The following is an 18,832-nucleotide window of genomic DNA, read 5'->3' on the forward strand; positions in this document are numbered from 1 at the left end:
ATATGCCACAAAAAAATAGTTATCATATTAGTTAATTAATACCATTCCTCAAAAAATTAAAATTGAAACATATAAATCTGCTGACTGCGGTTTAAAGCCAATAAATTCACCAACATTAAGCCGTTTATTTCATATTTTTAAGTTCTAAAAATATGGCACATTATGAAAAACGATTTATTTCTACTTTCATTTTCAAAATTGGATGTGATATGTCAACAATTCAGGCTATCCCGTAATTTTTAACGGGTTTGCGGTAGAACAAATAATATCTATTGAATAATAATATAATATACCCATTTCTCCCATGACCCATTCTATAAATAAGAGTAGCTATCTGTTACTAACCTCCGGGATTATTTTGGTAAAAAATCGTATTATTTTTGTAAAGGTTATAATTATTTCAAAAGTTGTCAAAACTTTCTGGGATATGCCCCATGGGTGTAAATACCAAAGTAATTACTAAACCGAAAAGGATCTGTACTCATTTCTAATAAAATACAACAATTTATAAACACCCCTCTAACTTCACTCACTTTACTAGATTGTCAAAATTTTCAAACATACTATTTATGGATGTTCTTACTAGTTACTGTTTTAGGGCTTAGTATTAAAGCAGCTTTGAAAAGAACCACCCTTTGACGAAATACTATTACAAAATTTCCAAATGTATCTCGATTCATGTATTTTAATTCTTGTAATGCAAAACAAGTGCTTTGTTTCCCGAACCCACTTCCCGTAAATTCTTCACTTGGGACATCAGATGTAGCACCATAAATCAACGCATATTTCACAGTAGAAAGGCTGATGAAAACAAACTGATTGAAACAAACTGTTAACCAAAGTATTTTGGCAAAATGGGTTGAACAAGAAAAACTTACAGGCATTTTGCAAGAAGACAGACGTGGTAGAAGATGCCCTGGATTGATTCAGTATCAAAAGTGTGTAATGTTTTCGCCTTTTCCCCATTTTCTTTTATTTTTATTTGTTTAAAACAATATAAAATTTTCTTCTCTCTTGGCTATGACCGATATTTAATTTTTTCTCTAAGGCTTTGCATATGTGTTCGCAGGGATGGAAAATTCCTCCCCTACAACACATAAGCCTCCATGAAAATTGGACCCTTTTCTTTGATATCTACAGAAAGCTACTTAAAGCTCTCTTGTACTATATATCTTCATAGACATATGTACTCAACTAATTAATACGTTATTTACGAACTTGAACGCAAATAATTTTCGTATTTATATTGTAATTAAATTCCATCAAACGTTGTGTAATTTTTTTGATTTATGATATAGGATTTTAATTACCTTCATTTTTGTGGTAACCCCCTTGGTTCTGATCGAGGTGTTGAGTTTCACAATTTAATTGGTCTTTCCATTGCAAACCTAGACTTAAATGAATTCCCTGAATGAGCTAACTTTCCTATTGTAATTATTCTGATTCCCTGCACCCTAACAAAATCGTAGTTAAACGCTGATAAAAGATATTATACATGTTTATTTGGACAAGTAATTAAATATAACTCAAATGGTTAATTGTTAGTAAATTTGATTTTGGTAAACTCTTGGGTCTGTTTGGCGCCACTCCTTTTTGATTCTGCTGCTATAAGGTACATGTAAGGATTGATTTAGTAGGTTAATGTAATTAGTTAATTGCATATTTGACGAACTCGGAATAGCCCATTTGCTGGCATAATTTGGCTCCAAATCCTCCTGCAAGTAAACGAGATGATCTTGGGTCAACAAGAAATTCGCACAATCCTTTGACACGGCTCTTTGATTGATACCTAAGTTATCGCGTCCCAAAAAGCCTTCCACGTCATCATGTACTGCCTTCAAGTTTCCCCTCGAGTCCCGATACCCCCAAATTCCGACTCCTCCTTGGACTACAATTTACTTAGGGCGAACCGGTTTCGTCCTATATACAATCATATACTCACGGTTGGTGTGGACTTACGGGTCGTGAATCCTCATTCCACGTTTAAAAGAGAATGCGAGTGTGGTCTACCGACCTAAATGCAAGCTGTATGCAGGTCCGCATTCTCCAGTAAACAGTACATACGAATAAATATATGTATACATACAGTTTGGGAAAGGTTTATAACTCGCAATACGAGGCTATCTACCTCGCATCCCGAGCTCGGATCTCGCGCCAAGAACTCTGCGAAGCTCTAGGTCTGGTAACCGAATATATACGTACTAATAAGGTGATACTAATAAATACTAGTAGAATAAGGTCATATTTGATAGTTTGTTTTGGAGAGCTATCGAACTCCAGGCTTTTGTTTGTTTGGTTTTGACGTTTTTATTTAAGAGAATCGTCATCTCTATTTGGTTTGGTTAATGGTCTTGTTGTAGGAGCGACCACTGCCTCCTGTTTGATGAACTGTATTTGTTTTAAATTTTACCTCCAGGTTTCAACATTAATTTTGTTCATCCTATCCCGTGATTTTCCAATTGTTTCAAGTAGTTGATTGCCACATTAGAGAGTACTCGACCCTCAAATATCTCAGGCAACTGATGGGGTTTTGTATGAGCACCCAATCAATAAAATTCAAATGTTTCGTATAATTATTCGATATAAATCTGGCTAACCCGTGATTTTTCAATTGTCGATTGTGAATGATAAGTATTTGTAAGCACGCAACTTCCAGCTGTTTCAGGTAACTAATAAAAACTGTGCGATTATCTAATCAATGGTATTCAAATGTATCATGTAATTTTTTGATATAAATCTGGCTAACCCGTGATTTCTCAATTGTCGTTTGTGATTGATAAGTATTTGAGAACACGCATCTTCCAGCTGTTTCGGGTAATTAATAAAATCCTTTGTGACTAACTAATTATGGCCAAGGTCGTTTTCAAACTATGCGGTTGACCCAATTCTCCAGTGATCCTTTGTTTTGTAAACAAATAATATAAATCCTCTTATTCAAAAAACCTTCTTTGGAAAACGAAACAAAAAGCTAAAGAAGCTAAGTTTCAATTTGTATGGTTTCGTAACAATAAAATTTGTGTGAAAAAGAACCCGGAACAATCCTCAAGAGTTCTAATCATTAAACACGCGGATGACTTGAATCAATTGTCTTAATCATCACTCAGAGACTGTCATTTTTATCTAAAAAAATAAATTAAATGGATGATATTTACAACATAATTGATTTGGCTGACAATAATGAACCTAACATAACATTAGAAGATTCACATTCTTGCAAAATTTTTTTGAGGGATTCAAAATTTTCTTTATTGTGCATGAATATTAGAAGTTTAAGCAAAAATTTTGATGAAACTGTTACTATGCTTGATTGCATTAATCATCGTCTAGAAGTACTAGTCTTCACAGAAGCTTGGCTGGGCAGTTTGATAAATATGCCTATCATTCCTGAGTATGTAGTCTACAAAACAAAGATGAACAATTTGCAAAATGATGGAGTAGCTATCTATATAAAGCAAAACATTCAGGTAACTGTTGAGGAAATTTCTCTCCCCAACGCCAACTGCTTAAAAATGCAATTTTCCAATACAATATGTTTAATAGCTATATATCGGTCTCCATCTCAGACTAATATAGATAACTTTCTCGATTCATTGGATGAATTGCTTGACTCTGTATCATTGCAATATAAAGAGATTATATTATGTGGGGACTTAAATATTGATACTCTAGATTTGAAGAACATAAAAACACAAAAATATCTATCACTTCTAGCATTTCATGGTATTAAGCCCATAATAAACTCACCAACAAGAGTAACTCCTAACAAATCAAGTTGCATTGATCATATTATGGCGAAATCAAAATTAAAACCACAGGGAGCAGCTTTTACTACTGGCATAACGGACCATTTTGCAATTTTGATGAAGTTTATGAGCTTAACTCTTAAAAATATTTCAAATAGTAATGGAAAACCGAAAATTATTGTTGACAACAACCTTTTGAAGACCAAATTAAAGGAGGAATCCTGGGATACAGTACTATCAACGAAAGACGTCAATCTGGCAACAGATAATTTCATTAAATGTTTGAAAACTCATGTGCAAAGTTGTACGTCAGTACAAATTGAGAAACATTACAGAAAATATCTAAAACCATGGATAAATGTTGGAATAATCAAATGCCTCAGAACACGTGATAAATTGCACAATAAATGTAGAAGAGAAATCTATAACAAAGAACTGTTGGAATACTATAAAAGATATCGGAATTGGTGTACAAAGATAATACGAACAACAAAACAAGCATACTACAGAAGAAAATTGGATGAAGTCAATGGTAACATTAAACAACAGTGGAAGATTATAAAGGAGGCTATCAACCTACAAAAGGAACAAACTACCATAAAAAAATTGAAAATTAATAATATTATTACTTCAATGGAAGAGAGTCCAAATACAATTACTAATCATATAAATAACTTCTTCAGTGACATTGGTCCAAGCTTCGCTAATAATCTGTGCAGTGCTAATAAAACTAGTGAGATGTGTCTTGTGAATGATTTTAAATCTGAACATCACGTTACAGGGGACAATTTTTATTTTAAACCAACTAGCATTTCTGAAGTCACAAATGTGATAAATGATTTAAAAATGTCTTTCTCGTGCGGTATTGATTCTTTAAGTGTTATGGTGTATAAAATGCATGTATCCGAATTAGCTGGTCCCATATCTCACCTTGTAAATATTAGCTTCGAGAGTGGGTTGTTCCCTTCTCATTGTAAGAAAGCTAAAGTAATTCCCCTTTTTAAAGGTGGAGATCGTCTAGATGTCAATAATTACAGACCTATATCCTTACTCAATACTCTTTCAAAAGTAATAGAGAGATTGGCTAAGTCGAGATTGGTATCATTCTTAGAAACATATAATATACTCTCTAGCAATCAGTTTGGTTTCAGAGAGAATATAGGAACAAGTGATGCAGTGTTGAGGGTATTGTCCAAAGTCATTAGTGCGTTAGACTATGGAAACAAAGCTTTGGCTGTGTTCTTAGATCTATCAAAGGCATTTGATACGGTGTCCCATGGATTACTCCTCAAAAAATTATCTTCTCTTGGCATTCATAGTACAGCACTAGGCTGGTTCACATCCTATCTAAGTGATAGAACGCAACAAGTAGAGATAAATAATCATTTAAGCAATAGCAAACCAATCTCTTTTGGGGTTCCGCAAGGTAGTGTGCTTGGACCAATATTGTTTTTAATCTACATTAATGATTTGTGTAATTTAGATATTCCAGGTAACATTGTTAGTTTTGCAGACGATACTGCTTTAATATTTGAGGGTAAAACCTGGAGAGATGCTTTTAACAAATGTGACTTAGGATTAAGAGCAGTAAAGAGTTGGCTGAATAATAATATCTTAACTTTGAATACAATAAAAACTAAATATGTGACATTTAGTATATCATCAAAAAGTCAGCCTTCTGGCACTCATAATCTAATTATACATAATTGTCTGCTAAATTGTAATTGCCAACCCTTGGAAAGTGTAGATTGTATCATGTATCTAGGTGTAAAGATTGATAAATTTTTAAGATGGAATGACCATATCGATATGTTAACAAAAAATATCAGGAGACTTACATTTATTTTTAAAGAACTGCGACACATATTGGACAAAGAGAAATTAAAAACTGTCTATTTTACCTTAGTCCAATCTCGACTTTCTTATAACATAGTATGCTGGGGATCATGTCTAAAGTCCAATGTTGAACCACTAAATATTACTCAAAAATTGATCCTTAAAGTAATGTACAAAAAAAAATTCTGTTATCCATCCAACCTACTTTATAAGGAATGTAATGTTATGTGTATAAAACAGCTATATATCACTCAAATACTTTGTCGATTTTTTATCAATATTAAATTTGCTGAAAGAACACAACAAATGCGGACAACTAGAATTAGCTCTACATTGAACTTTGTGGCTGTGCATACTAAAACTTCTTTTGGTCAAAGAAATTATTTACATCAGGCACCAATTATGTTTAATATTCTTCCAAATCATATTAAGTCTACCAATTCCTTAGTTAAATTTAAAAAATTAATTAAGATTTTTGTATTGACAGACAATTGTCTTAATATTTTTTCATCCTTGTCCTTTCTTAAATAATAAGATTTTATATAAGTCCCATTTACTAAAAACTGAATGTCACCCTATCTGTCTTTATTATCTACTTTGCTTCTTCTTTTGAATAATGATTAGTTATGGTTCAAATATTGTTACAATATACTGTCAAATTACCCATCTGGTAACACATCTAATACTTATTTTTTTCTTTAATTTTGAAATATTTTGTGTTTGTATGTAGAATTAATTTATGTTTGTGATTACTCTTATGTTTGCTTCACTATAGTGTAAATTGTTAACCTCGATACAGGCTCAGTCCTAGTGAGGTTGATTTTTATGCGAAAAAAAAGTGTTTTATGGATAGTGAGATGCAATAAATAAATAAATAAATAAACATCTCCTGACACACTAACCTAAATGTGAGATTTGTTTATTTTAAAATTCCTTAGAAGTCATTTGTGCCTCTTTACTTTTATTGTGCACTATTAATTAAAATATTTTTAAATCCTTTATTGAAGTTAAACTATTTATTTCATTTCCCGAATTTAGTAAATTTACTAGAAGTTAGGTGAAAATAATATAAATATATATATATATATGTACACATATCTCGATTGTCAAAATACGTTAAATAAGATTACATATATTAATAAATAAATATAAGGTATATGATTCTACATGGTCTTGAATATTAATAAATACATATTTTCTTTTTCAATAATATAGATATGTCCTCGGGTAGGTATTAAAAATCGCTACCATTTCGATGTTTCGATTAATAAATAAAATACATATATATAATTACATTACTCATATATATATTCTTTATATACAATATTTTATTTTATATTTATAAATATATATACAAATATACAATATACATATATTAATGTGTAATTCTTTGTTTTGTTGTTTTAATTTAATATTCAATTGATATACTTCCACTTCACAGCCCTTCTGTGTCTCCTGGGACCTGAAAATTATTTATAAAAGGAAAACTCACCCACGTCAAGGTATTTCCGGTCGGGTAGTACACAACAACCTTGATGAAGAAATCCTACCTAATTAATTGTATTTTTCAACTAATTTCAAAATAAATCTTTTCGACTATTTATTCCTATTTAATTATTTTATTCTCGCTTGAATCATATAAATTAGCTGATATTTAATTTTTCTTCCGAACGAAATCCTAATTCAGAAAACCCGTTGATTTAATAACACCTTTCTAGTTTAGGCTTTTGAATGATAGCTGTTTCAAATTCTTTTTCGAAATGATAGACTGATGATTAAAATTCCGGTTAAAACGACAAACACTTTTAACACTGTCGCTATACGCACGATGGATTTTAATTGAACAATTTATTAATTCTAAATTTCTTTTTATATAAATTGATAAGAAAATTTATTCCAAATTGTGCAAACTTTTAATTTACTCGACTATTAATAAATTAAATATTTTCTAACTGTTAATTTTAGAACAAAGATTTAAACGTTTATTATTATCGAATCCTTTTTTTTTTGTTTTTGTGTTTCTTTTAACCTAAGATGAAGTATTTATTACTATTATTATTATTTTTTAACCAAATTGACGTTAAATTATAATCTATTTTTAAATATCAATCCGCGAACCCGTTCACTCTAGATTAACGATAAAACTCTCCACTAAATTCTAATGTTTTCACTTTGAATGAAATAATTATTTTTAAATTTTAATAATTCACTTTTAACACTTTTTGCACTATCCACTTTTAACACTTTTAAGCACTACACACTTTACTTTTAAAGCACTGAGTTTAAACTGTATTTGTTTTACTGTTTGATTTAATTTAACTGACTTATTAAATTTCACTGACTCTAGCACTTGTATTTTTCACAAAATTTTCCTAAGTCCAGGGCTTATTTAAAATTTAACACTTAAAGATTTTTCACTGTTAATCCTACCAAAGACGTAGTACTGCCACGTAACAACTTTTCGAATCTTCGGCGTGACCGTCTCCTGACTGATGTGTTCCATCTTTTATACCCCTCTCAGGTTTCAAAAGACGTATCTGAATTTCTCTTGATGCTTAATTCTATCTCCTATCAACTCGTAAATCCGAACATCCCTTCCCCTAATTTCGATCGTTCCTACATACGATCTTCTGTTGTCCGGCTTTGGGTGGCGGTCAATTTTTATCTCACGTCGCTAACTTAATAGGGTCCGAATCGGGTGAGTCTGTGTTAATCGCCCAAGCTCCCTTTGTCCTCTGTTCATACAAAAATGTAGTTAAAATCTCATGATTTTGCGTTCCTTTTTTTCTCAATTCGCGATAGGTCCGTCCTCAATAATATATATATACATCTCAATTTTATGCATCTCGTGCGAAAATTGTTTAAATCCATGTCGAAATCTTTACTACGCATTTTTGAATTTCGATTCGTCTAAATTCTACTCAATTTTATTGTCCCTTATATGGGCTTTTCCATTTTCACCAGTACTTTCTCTCTTAATGCCGCAGATTTGAATTTTTCCTTATCTTCTTGGATTTTCTTTTATCCGCGACGTTTTCTTGCACAATTTCTTCTTTTTTTCTTATGTTATTTCTCATAACTCTATAATTAATTATTTTCCAAGTCGTATTTATTTATTTCACGGATAAATTTGAATTGTATCACTTTTCTCCACTTGGATTATTCTTTATCTCCGTTCTTTACCCTTCCTTTTATCTTTTCTCCACTTTTCCCGATGTGTGTGGTCTCCAGGAAAATTTCATACTTCATCTATTATTAATTAATATATAATTTTCCACACTTCTATGGGAGATATACCTAATTAGACTCTGGGATATCTGTCACTTTTATTGCCTGATCCAATCTCCGCCCCATCCTCCATCCCTCACTTACAAGATTTCACATAAATTATATGTCTGGACACCTGTTTACGTTTAAAATTTTGGTACTAGACTCGTAAATTTAATTTAATTTCAAACCTATTAATTTTAATCTCTTTTGCTTAATCTAAATACTTCCATAAGGTCCACGTTAAAGTTAATCGCTTTTCTAATCGTTTATTACCTTAACGTAAATAAAAATCATGTTCAAATTTTGATTGTTTATCCTTCAAAATATACATGAGACCGCCAACCTTTTATCTTGTTTCGATCCCTCTGTAATATTGGGTAACTCTAATATATATCTAACCTAATAATTATGTAAAATGCCTACGTTTTCTGAATTTAATCTATCGCTATTTGTTTAGTTTTACTGTCTTCTTCTGATACTCGATTTTCACGTCCCTAGAACCTTCGTAGCAGTCCAAAGTCTCTGTATTATCCTTCCATTCGATCGCCGCACTTTTCTAAAATGTGTATTTTTTTTGCGAGATTTTCCATTCAAAATTGATTTACCAATATGTCCGTTTCATCTTAAATTGATAACAATTAATTTCCATTGTTTCCAACACTCACTCCTCTCTTTAGTACGATTTTTATCGAACATGACACCCTCCTTCTATCATAAATAATTGCACTATAGTTGAAATTCCGCCAGTAACTTTCCTTCGCTTTTCCGTCCTTTTTTTTATACTATCACGTTTATAAATTTTCCATTGCATTTTCGTGCGTGTGTTTTTCAATTTGTAAAATCTTCAAAGCACTCGATTTCAACGGTTCGATACCCCATAAATGTCTCAGTCATTGTAAATATTCCCAGGAGTTTGTCACCTTGAAAGTCGATGTTGACCCTAAAGTGCGTTCACCTCTAATTTCTGTGGGAAAGAAGAAGCCATTAATTATCTTTTTTTCATTGCCCGATCCAAAGTTTATTCCTTTGTCCGTCGTAGACACACCTCCCTCCGCTCACTGATTGGTTACTCAAAATTTTATAGCTCTTTGTTCAGATCTATTGGTTGACAAAATTCAATATTTATTTATAGGCCTAGGAAAAGGGGAAGTACCAGTCGTCCTAGACGATTTTACGACCTCTCTGCTTAAGTCCCGGAACCTTGATTTAATTTCAACTATTACAGGTGTCTACTGCAAGCAAGCTGGATCAATTCTTTCTCCGCCAGATGTCGTTAGCATGTCCGTTTTCATAAATAATTTGCATATTTTCTTGCAGCTATGGTTTATCTGTTTTTCTTTCACTGTGATTTAAAGCCTTTCATCACAAGTGTTTGAGGTACATTGTGTGTTCACAAGACTCTTGTATTACTGTACCGCGATTAGTAAAAGATCTAACTTCATCGAAGCATTTATCTTGAGGATTACGATAAGAGAACGACTTAAGAATTAATTATACCCACTTTTCTTTCACGATTCTGTACTCAAATAGCCCTATATGAGAGCCCTTGAGGAGATTTTTCACAAAAAACGGCGCTATACAAATCATCCAAATATTATTATTACTATGCGCACTGCGGTTTTGGACCGCCTGGCTGTCTATTAGCGTGGAGCGACATTGCAAAAATCAAATCTCGGTATTGTAATAGCTGCCAAAAGATGCTTCATGTCATTCATATTCTCGTAAAAATACTTAAAAAAATCTAAACTTATGTCTTCATTCAACAACCTAGCGATTTCGTAACGTAAAAAACGTAAATTTAGCCTTTTTTCCCCAAAATCTGAGTACAGTCTCAAAAATATAAAATAATATCCATTACTTTCAATTGCATTTACCTTATTGAACATTACATGTTTTATAAAAAAAAACACTGCATAAATTGCTGTTAAACTAGAGAGTTTTGTGAGCGCTGTGAAGGTGGGGGGGATAATTTCGCTCCTATTGTTTCGTCGCAGAAACTAGATGCGACTTGCATCTAGTTTCGTTTCGGCTACCGCTGACCGTAGACGTGTTTTTTTTTTTTTTTTTTATATTTACTCCACACAGGAGGCCCTGAAGAAAATAATTTCCCTCAGGGCCTATGTCATCTTTGGGGATGCTGTGTGGAGGGTCTTTTTGTGGAGAGGAAGGAGTGAACATGGGTCTTGAAGAGTCCCATGTTGTAGGAGGGAGGAAACACAGAGGCCGGCAGTTCGTTCCACAGCCGAGCTGTTGAACTTAAGAACGAATCATAGAAGCGACCCGTTCTCATGTGACAAGTGTCAACTGTGTACAAATGTTGGGCGCGCGTTTGGCGTGTATCCCGACTACGCACCGGTGCCGAAGGGATCAATGACGCTAGTTCCTCAGAGCATCTTCCATTGTAATACCGATAGAACAAGGACAGCATACCTACCTGACGCCTGTGCTCTAAAGATTGCAGTCCGTTTGTTAAGATTGGGGAATCTATCAAACAGACTGCCCGTTTCTGCACAGAGTCAAGGGTTTTTTTCAGGTATTTTGGGGCTCCAGACCAGAGATGGCTGCCAAATTCGACAGTAGGGCGCACTTGCGATTTGTACAGGGTGAGCAGTTGTGTACTATTAAAGTATCTGCGGGCCCTGTACAGTACGCCCAGCTTCTGAGAGGCCAACTTTACTCTAGCTTCGATGGAGCCCCCGTACCTGAGCTGGTCACTTATAGTTACACCAAGCATATCAATGGAAGGCCTGTTCGGAAGATTGCTTCCGTTGAAGGAGACTAGATTATCATTTGGATCCCTTTTAGACGTAATCAGACAGGATTGGGTCTTTGAAACATTAAATTCGACGAGATTATTTTTACCCCAGGAGGAAATACTCTCGAGATAACCGTCCATTCTCTGCTTCAAAGCCCTCCGAGCCGTTGGAGTTTGTGTGCCCTTTGGGGGCTTGTCAAACAAAAAGCTATCATGAACTGTACTGTCATCCGCGTAACAATGAATCGGTGCACATGTCAAAAGGTCATTGATGTGCAACAAAAACAAAGTCGGAGACAGAACCGATCCCTGTGGGACGCCAGCATTTATGGAGTGCGAGGAAGAGGTGAAACCGTCAGCAACCGCCTGAATCGACCTATCCCTTAAAAAGTCAGCAATCCACGTACACAGGGATGCGGGAAGTCCGTAAGAATGCAATTTGTTGACAAGTCCTCGGTGCCAGACCCGGTCAAAGGCCTTGGATATGTCTAGTGCGACCGTTTGGGTCTCACCGTGACGTTCCAGGCACCGCCCCCAAACATGCGTCACATACGCGAGAAGATCACCGCACGAGCGGTTCCGCCGGAATCCGTATTGACGGTCGTTGATAATTTTGTTCTTCTCGAGGTATGTGAGCAGTTTGTCGTTGATCACACGTTCCATCACTTTGGACAGAACTGATGTGATCGCTATGGGGCGGTAGTTGGCCGGGTTGGAGCGGTCACCTTTCTTGGGAATAGGGTGAATTACCGCTTTTTTCCAACCAGAGGGCACAGTGCCACACTTCAGGGACATTTTGAAGAGCTTTGTCAAAACTGGAACTATTTCCGCAGCACACCTCTGCAATACCAGGGCAGGTATTCCATCAGGTCCACTAGCTTTGTTAACATCGAGCCCCCGTATGACGTGGAGTACATCCCGATGCCGGATCCTCAGCTTTTTCATATAGAAGCCGCAGTGAGGAACCGACGGCGGAACAGCACCCCCGTCGTCGAGGGTCGAGTTTTCCGCAAACATTTTCCCTAAAAGGTTTGCCTTTTCGGTGGCGGTGTTTGCTAGTGAGCCGTCAGGTCTGGTAAGAGGTGGCAAACTGGGTTTGCAAAAATTTCGACCTATTGAGCCCGCAAGCGACCAGAATGCTCTGCTGCCATGCGGGCAGGCAGCCAGCTTTTTGCTGATCTGCAGGTCGTGTTCGAATTTTGACCTATTGATGATTCTCTTGCATTCCTTTGCCGATTTGTTGTATGCTGATCTGCTTTCGGGCGTTCGAGATGTGTTGTAGGCTCGGTAAGCCGCGTTTTTTCGTCGAACTGCTTCGGAGCATTGTCGACTGAACCACGGCTTTGAGCCCACACCAGTTTCTTTAGTAGTCGATTGTATGAAGCCATCCATCGCCGAATTGATGACTTCACCAATCTCCTGGGCACATCTTGAAGGGTCCGAAGTCCGAAAACAAACAGCTGACCACGGAAAAGCATTGAAATGGGCCCGCATACCGAACCAATCTGCTGACCTATAGTGCCACACTTTTCTCCTCAGCCTCTCATTGGTTGGTCTGAGGCTAACGGGGATTGATGTCGTCACTAGGCAGTGGTCAGATGATCCCAGAGGCGCTGTGACGTCAATCTTATAACCGTGTGGCACAGTAGTTAAGAATAGGTCTAACAGATTGGAGCGGTGAGTCTGGACATCAGGAACCCTTGTAGGCTCCTGAACCAATTGCTCTAATCCGTAGCAAATGGCAAAGGATTCCGCCTGTCGGCCAGCCGAGTCCGTTGGGCCTGAGAACTTCAACCATGGTTCGTTATGAACGTTGAAGTCCCCCAGAACAACAAACTCGGCCGAAGGGTAGCGGGGCAAGAGATCATCAATAGTATCGCTCAAATGTTTGAAGAGCTCGGAAGTGTCTGATTCGCTATGGTTCGGTGAGCGGTATAGACTAGCGGTATAGAATCCTTGTCCGATTAAATTTTAACACATATAATTGTTGTGAAAATGAATGCAAATTACACGAGAAGCAAAATTTTATGTCCAATATTCGGGGCACCAAATGAAATGAACTCTCAAGTGTTACTTACTGTCTCAGAAGTGATTAAACATTATTTGTTCTTACGATATGAGCGTAATCTTAACTCTACAAAAAAACCGTCAGTATTCGAAATAAAAAGTGTTATATCTGCAATTGTTGAAGGAATTTGGAAGCGCGCTTCTATTCCCATTGTTTCACACAATCGAGTGATGAAACTGATCCAAGATCATTATAACGAATACTTAAAACTTAAAACTTGGCCAAAAAAAAGTGTGTCATAAAATCAAAATGAATAAACTTTTCGATATTGCTTCATGCAAATGTAACAATCTGAATATGTGTTCCTGCGAAAAGACGCGCAAGGTACCCACCAAAGAACAAGCATTCCTTTAAGATCAAAGATCCTCGAGAAAAATGATGCTGGGAGCAATAGACACCGACACAACAAAAAAATTACATCGGAAAATGAGGATGCAAGCTCGTTTATCTGAACTTGCTTCGAAGATCAGCTCATCTACAGCATCAGCGACAAAACCACGTCAACCCTTTTTTGATGAAAACCAATCATTTTCTTCACATTCTTCGCAACCTCCAGAAAATTCCTTGCAATACAGGCAAAACCCACTGCTGTCAATACAGGCAAAAAAATGGAACTACTAGATTCATGGAATTGGAATTAGGTCATCCGTTACAATGGTTTATCTGTCAGCTGCATGCAAACGAACTTCCCCTTCGCCACTTGTTTCAACACTTAGATGGTGCTACAACAGGACCTAAAGGGTTTTCAGGACCTATTGGAAAACTTCTTTCAAGCAGCTCTAAAAACACCGTTATAAATTATTCACCAATACACTTTGAGATGCACAAACTCAACGCAGAGGAATTGAAAAATTTGAGCACGGACCAAAAATACTTGTACGAAATATGTTTTGCAGTTACAACAGGTCACTGTCCACCAAATTTAGCAAACCGTCATCCAGGTAGTATTTGTCACTCACGCTGGTTGACGACAGCAAACTCAATACTTCGATTATATATAGGAACAACTAACCCTTCAGTGAACCTAAAAATTCTTGCTGAATATGTTGTTAAAGCATATGCTCCGACATGGTTTGAGATAAAGAGGCACCCGTCGTGTAAAGATGGGGCATTACATGTTTTTACTATAATAAAACTCACCCGATATTTGAGCACCGATCTACGAGATATAATTAATCCAGTAATTCAAAGAAACGCCTATTTTTGCCACCCGGAAAATCTGCTACTATCCATGATAATGGATGACAACCTTATTGTAAGAGAATTGGGTTTGAGACGAATATTAAAGGCGCAAGATAGATGTCCGAGTCCATCTGTTGTTAGAGACTTTATTATTCCAACAATAAACTTTTCAGCAAGTAAATATTACGATATTATCAACTGGCAGGAATGCGAAGTTACACCGCCACCGATACTATCCGAAATCAGTAATGACGACCTAGTCAAAATGATAAATAATTTCGGTGAAGAAAAGGACAGTATTGAATTTCCCAGATTTCCCTGCCACACTCAAGCAGTCGAGAGGTGCATCAAATTAGTTACCCAGGCATCGTTGTCTACAGTTGGGCCTGAAGCAAGAGATGGATTCATTCGGGCGACAATAAAATCTAGGCATATAATGCCCGAATTTCACACCAAATCTCATTTCAAAACACGATAAATATTATAAAACTTCGATAATGTTTAAAAAAATCCTCTTTGTTGAAGTATTTTATTTAATAAAAAACATGTTTCTCAAAAACACGAAAAAAACAATAAAAAATCAATAATCCTCTTCAAAAAACCAAAAATAGACCCCGCCTTGAAACTATGGTAATTTTATTTTTATTTTCACATGTATTATGCACCTTTTTAGCTATAAAACCCCTAATAAAATTGTATTTTTGCTATGAATATCGCTTGTTTATAATGCTTGGCAGAGTTTTCAGCGACTTTTTTCATACAATTTTTTTCTAAATATAAATGTGCTGGTTGTTGAATAAAGGAATGTTTCGATCGAGTTGATTTTTTTAGACGAAAGAGGTGTTATATAAAGGCAACTTTTTTTTGCTATTACAGTACTGGCATCTTTAAAAAAAAAGTCCCATACAACGTCACTCCACCCTACAGTGTCTATGTCTACTGTCAACCCGCAGAAACGTAAGTATCTAACTTGTGGTTTTAGTTGTAAGTGCGGAGCATACAAATATTTATTTATCGCGATGGTTTTAACCCCGCAACCAGTTACATTTTGGAGAGGATTAAATGTGCGGCCAATTTACAAAAAAAAGCGAGCGTAATTTTTTTTTAAAATCAGTTCGCAGTTATGTAGTTGAATAATTATAAAAGGTCACACTTACTTCTGTCGATGAATCTGAAATATCCCAGGAAGCCCGTGGCATTGGCAGCTCTCCCGGGGGCCGAGTGGAACTCCAGCACGAAGGCGCGGGTGGAGGAGTAGAGCGCCGGGGGGGTGGCGGAGCGGCCCCCACATAACACGCCCGCCCCCTCGCTGTACTCACTCACCTCCCCCCGCTCCACGTGCGGGAACAGCTTCAGGTAGTCACCCCTCATGCAGCTGGAAGAAACATATCAGAGATCAGAGGATTTCCAACAAGACAGGGAACTCCAGCAAAAAGGAGCGGATGGAGGAGTAGAGGGTGGCGGAGCGGTACCTGCACAGCGCTCCCTCTTAGATCATGATTGGTATAATGTAGTAGGTACATAGTTCAATCATATTAATCACTGCACGAAGGTTTTTATAACTAGTAATCTACAGTGCATGTAGTGTTCGCACAAACAGGTCTACAACTCGTCGTGGAAGAAGTTTTATAAATAATAGGTTCTTTTAGATTAATCAGGGATTTATTAATACACCGCGTATTATAATGGTGACTCGATAGTCGTTCTAACTAGAAGCTTGCTTATTGGAATCTGCCACAGTGAGATTCTCTGAGATCCTTCGCACTGGCCCTAGCGACAACTGGCCACTGGCTCCATCTTGTGGACTTCCACGCAAGCTCTATGCACTGCTACCTGTGCGTGCATCTGTGAAGCTCTTACTTCCCAACAGTTAGCATGTTTCTCGCAATAAGGTACTTGTTTTTGTTGTTGTTGTATATCAAACATCTTACTTTCCACCTACTGATATACTTTCTTTTTTTTTAAAGTTTTTTTATTCGTTGAATTGTTTGTTTGTTAAGTTTCTTTATTCATTGAATTCATTGAATTGAGGATTTTTCGACCACAATGCTAGGCACATGCCCATATTATGGTGGTGGATTTTCTATACATTAACATAAAGAATGTGAGAGAATATGAAAGAATATAAAATAACATATTATTATAGAATATTTAAGAACATAAAATAATGTAAATGACTATATAGTAATATAAGGAAGTATGGAAGAATACAGTACGAAAGAAAGGAGTGAATATTCAACTTCATGAGTACTTGCGCTATTTTAAATAATAAACCTACGAACCAACCCACCCGAGATAGAACTTTCTCGGTTCTCGAGATCCCGGGAATCCCGGACATTTTTCTGGTGTTGCGTTTGTCTTAATCCCGGGATTTTTTGTTTTGTTCCAAAATCTCCTTGAACCATGGGAATACATTTTTATAATGGCATTATGTCGTAAATTGCATAGAATTCATTATTTGTATGTAAATAAAAAAATATATAAAAATGCCCCAAATTTACATAGATACATGTGTTAAAACAAAGTTATAACAACAATGATAGTAATAATGAAAATAGTATAACAGATAATTATCTAAATCATGTATTGTTTCATAGTGCTTTCACACAAACGCACTATTAAATTCCGAAGTCAAAATTTAAATTTTAGAAAATATTTAATAATTTAAACTACAAGAAAAGCTTTAGAGAGCTATTAATGTGGGATTTTTTGAAAATCTCATCAAAAATAAGAACTGTGAGAGACATATAGAATATTATTTAAAAAGGACCTAGCAAATTTTGAACTTGAAACGCAGCATTAGGTAAATCTAGAAAATTCTAGAATATTTAATATCAATACCATCTACCAGTGTAGAATCCGAACGGTTTTCGGTTAAGTGGGAAAATAGCGACAAAAATAACATTTACGTTTAATTTTTATCACTAATTTTATCAGTTTATTTATTACACTGTTATACGTGGTGGAATTATATAGTATTAAAATAGAAAATAGAACATTTTTTAACTTATTTCCACTTGTTTATTTTACCAGTACCGGTTTCGTCCTATTATGGACATCTTCCTAACTAGAAGAATTTTAATTTAAGATGTCCATAATAGGACGAAACCGGTACTGGTAAAATAAACAAGTGGAAATAAGTTAAAAAATGTTTTATTTTCTATTTTAATACTAATTTTATCATTAATTTTCATCACGTTGATGAAACTCTACACACTTTGATCTTATTGAGTTTGCATTTTATGTTTAAAAATACTGAATGAGTTTTTTTTATTCTATTAAGTTATTTCGAAAAAAAAAATTAAACAGTTAAATTCCCGGTGCCATGACTGTAATCCCGGTTCTGAAAAAAATTCCCGGGATTGAAAGCCTACCCCAAGACTTATCTTTTCCTGTATTCATAAAGCGGCCAAGTTTTGGCTGCAGTTCAAGGGAGTATAATACATCATTCAAAGTATGTTTTTAGTCTGGAATTTTACCTCATAAGTGCTTTTAGAGGAACAAACGTAGATAGCTCCCGAGTAACAAGTAGGATAAAATATCAGACTTGACGTTTTCTTCGGTGTGTATTTCTTAAAGTTTTGCTTATTTAATTCGTTTGTTTGTGGCGTTGTATATTCAAGGAAAAAGTGTTAATAGATTCTGAGTGAGTTTTATTGTATTTACTTTGGTCTCCGTGTTGTTGGTCAAACTAGAACAACTAAGGAATTTAAAAAAAATATTGACAAAGTTTTCATTGTAGAATCGATTTTAGTTTCGAGTTGATCTCCCGAGAAAGTGATCCAATCTTATCATTTTTTTTTCATTTAAGAGCGATGAAAAATCAAATGATAAAAAACACATATTATTTATTTATTTATTCTTAATTCGAGTCCCAAATATCATTTTAAAGTGGAAATATTAGCAATGAACTTTCACCGATGCAACTTTGAGAGACATGAATTATATTTTGAAATGCCTTACGAATGGATTTCGTAA

The 18,832-nt window shown here is 35.4% G+C and overlaps 1 protein-coding gene across 1 annotated transcript in view; it reads right to left on the bottom strand.

The window, feature by feature from the left end:
* LOC149418059 (suppressor of lurcher protein 1-like) overlaps positions 1–18,832 on the bottom strand; it is a 346,086-nt gene that overhangs the window by 169,288 nt on the left and 157,966 nt on the right. Inside the window, exon 5 of the mRNA XM_089639636.1 lies at positions 16,012–16,229. Within this exon, the coding sequence (XP_089495762.1) occupies positions 16,012–16,229 (218 nt within the window). The remainder of the gene's footprint in view (positions 1–16,011; positions 16,230–18,832) is intronic.

This window comes from Hesperophylax consimilis, chromosome 14 (genome assembly GCF_061612785.1).
Source record: "Hesperophylax consimilis isolate HC1 chromosome 14, BYU_Hcon_1.0, whole genome shotgun sequence".
NCBI lineage: Eukaryota > Metazoa > Arthropoda > Insecta > Trichoptera > Limnephilidae > Hesperophylax > Hesperophylax consimilis.